General features: G+C 36.3%; 1 protein-coding gene across 3 annotated transcripts in view; it reads left to right on the top strand.

Annotated features, from left to right (window-relative positions):
- Window positions 1-473: 473 nt before the first annotated feature.
- LOC144957495 (uncharacterized) overlaps window positions 474-6,405 on the top strand; it is a 95,419-nt gene continuing 89,487 nt past the window's right edge. For 2 of the 3 annotated variants that reach the window (XM_078888818.1, XM_078888817.1), the window contains exon 1: window positions 474-855. In XM_078888818.1, coding sequence (XP_078744944.1) covers window positions 795-855 — 61 coding nt within the window. In that variant the 5' untranslated portion in view covers window positions 474-794. The remainder of the gene's footprint in view (window positions 856-6,405) is intronic. The other variant, XM_078888819.1, reaches the window with a different exon arrangement.

Raw genomic sequence — 6,405 nt, 5'->3', positions numbered from 1 at the left:
TATATATTTTTTTAAATTTCCTGAAAAATCCCAATTGAATTTCGTATTTTCTTATATATTTCAATAAAATTCAAATGGAAAAATATTTTCTGAGTCCAAAGTACGCAAGGGAATACCAAAATAACCACATCATTATAAAATATTTATAAAACCATAATTTTTTGAGAAAAAAAAAATAAAATGTTGAAAAAATTTATTTTGTCACATTTAAAGGGCAATAACTCTTGGTTCCAGCTATATTTCAACTTGGAGCCACCTATTTTCGAAATCCTCATAAAATTCTGCACTTTGTGTGAAAATTTCATGCTGGTTACACGATTTGCACAATTTTTCCATTAAGGGAACGGACTATCCAGACGGCTCGGGGCGACAATTAGTAGGACCCGATTAAAGAATTTGAAAGAAGAAGAAGAATAAGAGTGAAAACAATATATTACGAGGATACAACAATTAAACTGTTTATAACTGCATCACTACAATTCGGTGTGATATTGATTCTGAAATTCTGAAATGAAAGCAAATCATCAAATGAATAATTTGATTCACTCATGGTCATAGATCTCACAATTATTGTCTGATTTGACTTTACAAGGCACCGGGTAGCTCAAAACTCAAAGACAAGAAAATAAGAATAAAAACGGATTGTGATCATATATTACTATAGCACAACAAAACTGTGTCCTCTGTGATCTGTCATTACCTCGGACCTCAGCAAATTCAAATAGAATCGGAATCGACTTACAAAATCTGAGTCTGAGTTTGCGATGATTCAAAGCAACGTTCAATAAATTTTAATGATGAATGAAATGTCGAAGCCGGGAGAAAATCAAGAACAAGTACAAGACGACGAGAGGCGTAAGGTTTTAGTAGTAAAATACATATTGCAAGAGTGTATACATTTACATGCCATTAGTAGGCACTTGCAAGAAGTAGCTCTCGCGAGTTGAAAACAGGCGAGGATTTCTGTTTCCGTTTTTGAGGGGAAAAAATTTAGGAGTGATTTTAAAATGCTCATTCTTCTTTCTCAGTGGAATGAAATGGCATGTATTATATATTATTGGAAAGGGCATAAAATTCTGCATACAATGATGCTAATATTATTATCTTCCTATATCATGATTTTGAGAAATCTTTGCGTAAAGAGAGTATATGTGTTTAAGCGCTTCTAACTTTTAAACCAGAGATGGTCCTTCTTAATAAAAAAAAAGTCCTTCTGAGATACATATTAAAGTAGCTTCTCTAAAAATTTCAGAGCAAAATATGTTTGCACTCAAAAGTTAGAGCTCCCCAAAAAACAGTAATTGGCCTCGATTGTTTACCGAAGCTGCCATTTTCTTATACTGATTCACTTCCTGTCGTCTGCTGGGTTTGAGAGATAACTTCGTCAATCCACATCAAAACTTTACATCTTTATATCTTACAAAATATTCCATTTATGGAAGTTATTTTTGTTTTAAATTATTCAATTAATTGGCGTTTTTATGTCCATGCAATCATTTTATAATTTACAATTCTCTTCCTTTTTTTTCCGATTGATTTTTCACTGTTGATTTTGACGTTTTTCATCCTTTGACGGACGTCTGTCCAATTTAGGGGAACGGGGAGCGGAAGTTTTTAAAATCACCTATTTTCGATCATTTTAAACACTAATACACCACCTCAAACATTTATCAGTCCATATCTCTGCTTTTATGTCTATTTTCATTTTGAAAAGTTCAAAGTGAACAACTAAATGACGCCGATTCAGTGGTGTATTTGGTCTATCTACATGTGAATAAATATTTAATTGTCGACTTTTCCAAAATTCCAATAGGTCATTCATTTGCATGTCGTGATCTATTTTTCCTTGATTTCAGCTGTTTCAGCTCTAAACTTTACCTTTCTCTCTCAATAAATAATTATTTTTCTGTTTGCAGTGTATTACAGAGATGTTAAATTACCACATGTAAAAATTTCAAAGTTGTATCTGAAGCCGTTTCTGAATTATACTTGATTATCCATTGGGTTGTTGTGTTTTGGTCACATATTTTCCTATTAAGCTTCTATAGAGATTTTTCACCACATAAAAGGTCATAACTTTTTAACTAGTTGAGATAGAGCGATAATTTTTTCACTTTAGTAAATGTTTCACTCCCCTTTATTTTTCTACGTTAAATTAATACCGATATCACTATTTTGAAAAATTCTTGCAAGTGCCTACCATTAATAATACTAATGACTAATGGAAGCCGCTATTTTCACCGTATGGTGATAATAGTCTGTCAGGCTATTTTCACCGTACGGTGATAATACGGTAATATCTTGATGGACGATTTTCACCGTACAGTGAAAATAACCTGACACACTATTTTCACCGTACGGTAATAATTGTGTGGAAGGCTATATTCACTGTACGGTGATAATAGTGGGGGCAACTATTTTCACCGTATGGTAATATATTGGTGATAATAGTGTGGGAGACTATTTTCACCATACGGTAATATCTTGGTGGACGATTTTCACCGTACGGTGATAATAGTGTGGTTGACTTTTCACTGTCCCGTAATATTTTGGTGGACTATTTTCAGCCTACGGTGATAATAGTGTGGGAGACTTTTTTCACCATACGGTAATATCTTTGTGGACGATTTTCATCGTATGGTGAAAATAGCCTGACACACCATTTTCACCGTATGGTAATAATGGTGTGAAAGGCTTTATTCACTGTACGGTGAAAATAGGGGGAGGTGACCATTTTCACTGTACGGTAATATCTTGGTGATAATAGTGTGGGAGACTTATTTTCACTGTACGGTAATATCTTGGTGATAATAGTGTGGGAGACTTATTTTCACCGTACGGTAATATCTTGGTGATAATAGTGTGGGAGACTTATTTTCACCGTACGGTAATATCTTGGTGATAATAGTGTGGGAGACTATTTTCACCGTACGGTAATATCTTGGTGATAATAGTGTGGGAGACTATTTTCACCGTACGGTAATATCTTGGTGATAATAGTGTGGGAGACTATTTTCACCGTACGGTAATATCTTGGTGATAATAGTGTGGGAGACTATTTTCACCGTACGGTAATATCTTGGTGATAATAGTGTGGGAGACTATTTTCACCGTACGGTGATAATGGTATCTTGGTAGTTAACAAACTTCGCGGCGTTTGTCTGTGTTGAACCCATGACCTCAAGAAGTCGAGGGTAGCGGCTCAAGATAGACATAGAAATTGAAATCACTATTTCTCGAGTTGTGAATTGCTCATACTCATACAGTAGAGCCATGCCCTCCCCAGCCAGGTGTTGTTGTTGTACCAGAAAGGTCGCGGGGTCAAGACCCTATCTCGCCGCCACGAAATTGGAAAGCTTCATTGGTAACTGTAACCAATTCTGAATCCGCCATCCCGCCTGTACTATTATAGCTTTGGGAGGCCTTCCGAAAGCTCATCATGCCAAATATAACGGCCGGTACGTTACATCAGTGGGGTCTAACTTCCTGTCCAATATGTCCACGCTGTGGGCAAGAACCCGAAACGGCAGAGCATCTAGTCGAAAGGTGTGTTGTGACGATGCTACCAGGCGGGTTCGCGACGGTGCACGAATGCGGACCGGACTTTGCTGATTGGGTCGATCGTCATAACATAATAGTGTGAACCATAAGAAGCTGCTGCCAAATATTCGCTCCTAAAAAAGATACAACCTAGTACCTTTTAACTACCCCTAATAGGAAAAACAAACGACCTCTAACTATCCCTAATAGAAAAAAAACAAAAACAAAAAACAACCCTAGGACTGATTTGACTGCCTTTCAATACCTCACAAATCAAAATGGTGGCCGAGAATCAAAACAATGGTCAAATTAGGAAATTTTTAACTTTCACAAATCTATCAAGGTTTTTTCTATATGATGACAAATTGAAGAAATAAACGTCTGACAAAAGGTCCAAAGTGAAAATACAAATTGAAAGAAATGCTATAACGAGGAGCTTTCGGGAGGCCTCCCTTGTTCTCTGCAAACTTTTTCTTTTTTTAAAAACTGGTCTGTGCGCAGGAAGAAAATGATTTCGGGTCGAATTCTAATGGTCTGGATGCAGAGGCACATAGTACGTCACAGTTAGTATCCTGGCTTCTGATTGGCTAATACATACGGTGAAAATAGTCTGTCAGGCTATTATCACCGTACGGTGAAAATAGTCAGTCCGAATACTAATACAACACACACACACACACACACACACACACTACAGACGGGAGGCCTTAGACTACACACATTTAATTTGATGTTGGAGATAGAGTCTGAGTTATTGCTTTACTAGCTCTAATTAATTGCTAAGCTTACTTACTGCATTAACCCTCTCGTGTTCAGATTCTTTTTGGGGGAGTAGATAATGAGTTCCCTATATGGCCATGTCAATCATGTAGACATCCTTTGATGATATAAGCCTACTCTTTGATATCTATAGTCGCCTTTTCGTTTTCTACGGTCACTCATGGCTAAACTCTGCCCAGAAACGATTTCATAGGTCCGTCCATCACCAAATTTCAAACTTTTGTTCTCGTGAGTTCTTAAGTTTTTTGACCGAAGAACGATTGGCTACTGAGCATCTTGGCCCTTCAACGATTGGTCGTTCTGGCAGCTCACGTGTCAACAGCCATCAACAATGAATTGAATCATCGTTGAGGCAGTGGAAGACGGCCATGGAATAGTTGCGTCACATCGCCACGTTGTTGAATAAATTATCCAGGCATGGTCAATAGGTAAAAAAGCCAAATTATGTTCTAGTTACATTTAAAACAAACAATTTATATCACTGATCTCGTCTCTTTGAGATATAAAGAATGATATAAAAATATAAAAAATCGGCCGAGAAAGAAAAAAGTTGCTAAAAAAAGCTAAAATAAACAACAGCAATTTTTAAAATCAAATTTATTCGTAAAACAGTTCGTTTTTAACCGATTTTTATGAAACAAAGACCAATGTACTTCTTTTTTTCAAGCTGATTTCAGCAATGTGACTTTCAAATTCCTCAGAATTATATTTTTTACTTTTAGATTTTAGCTTTTAGGCCTACTCAATAAGGTGTTATGTAGACCTGTAAATTCTCAGTCAATTAACTGAAATCAGTCAATTCGTCAAATTCAAATATTTTTAAAAAGGGAAGAAAGAAATGAATAAAGAAAGAATTCATGAATCGTAGTCGATTGACTGTAAAGTTAACTGGGAATGTTCCACAGCCCCACGCATAGCTCATGGGCCGTTTATATTAATGATGGATATATATTGCCAAGGCTAAGCGACGCTTTTTAGAATTGCCGTGTCTGAACACACCCCAGTGTATTTTCACACAGCCTTCGTGAAATTATTTTTTCACTTTCGAAACCTGTCGTAGCCAATTTTAACTGAGCCGCCGAGCGATAAATTTCACTGTTTCGTCTAAGCCAAAATTGACCACATTTACTTGAAGGACAGGAAAAGTATGAGAAAGAAAAATTCGAAACACCGGAAGTTCGTTATGTAGACACCTTCAAATCGAAAGTTAAATGATTGCTACAAGCACATCTCGATTACCTCATGTTGTAAACAAACTGGTTGACCGTTTCTAAGTTTCTTCACTGATTGGGTACCTAATTACAAGGAACAATGGTAAGTAGCCTAATTAATTCCCTCGAAATTTAGTTTTCTGCCATTGCTTTGCTCAAGTGAGCTTGCTGTTTACCTTTCATTTTGATTCTTTGGATTTTACCGCTACGATGAATTACGAAGAGTTTCAGTTTCAGTCAATTTTTATAGAGCTCATTTACAGGTCTAGTTATATTCCTTGCATAACAACAGCGTAATACATCGACGGGGAGAAGCGTCTTTGTTTCGGCCAGCTGGATAGATAGCCTGTGATTGGTCGAAGACTTTGAGACGCTTGATTCACAATTCTACACGAACGGACCCCGGCGGTCTATCAAGAGGTGTAACAAATTTATTTACCGACTATTTAGCTTGGTGCTAAAATTACAAAGTAATAATTTCGCATCAGAAAAAATAACTCTGAAGTTCCTATCTCTTTATTACAATAAAATTGATACCTCGAATGACAAAATCGACCCACAAATAAGGGAGTGATAAATTATTCATCATATTTTTTAAAGTTTACAATAATTGTCTTCAAAGTCATTTTTCATCACCAAAGTTGTAATTTTTTACCGATTTTTACCAAACAAAGTGCAATGTCAATGATTTTCACCCGCAAATAAAATAGGATTTAAATCGCAATTTCTGAAACGTATTTTCTTTTCTGTCGGCAAATTTATAATAATCAAAGCTGAAAACACCCTGCAGCAGTGACAGGGCCTGTCATTTCCTTCACAACGATTGGATTTTACTTACTGAGGCCAGTCTTGACTACCCCGCCCATGAATATTA

Source organism: Berghia stephanieae, chromosome 12 (assembly GCF_034508935.2).
Source record: "Berghia stephanieae isolate SIO BIC M18660-M18661 chromosome 12, UCSD_Bste_1.3, whole genome shotgun sequence".
Lineage (NCBI taxonomy): Eukaryota > Metazoa > Mollusca > Gastropoda > Nudibranchia > Aeolidiidae > Berghia > Berghia stephanieae.
Note: the sequence above shows the minus strand (reverse complement) of the source record. Positions and strands in the feature narration are given on the sequence as shown.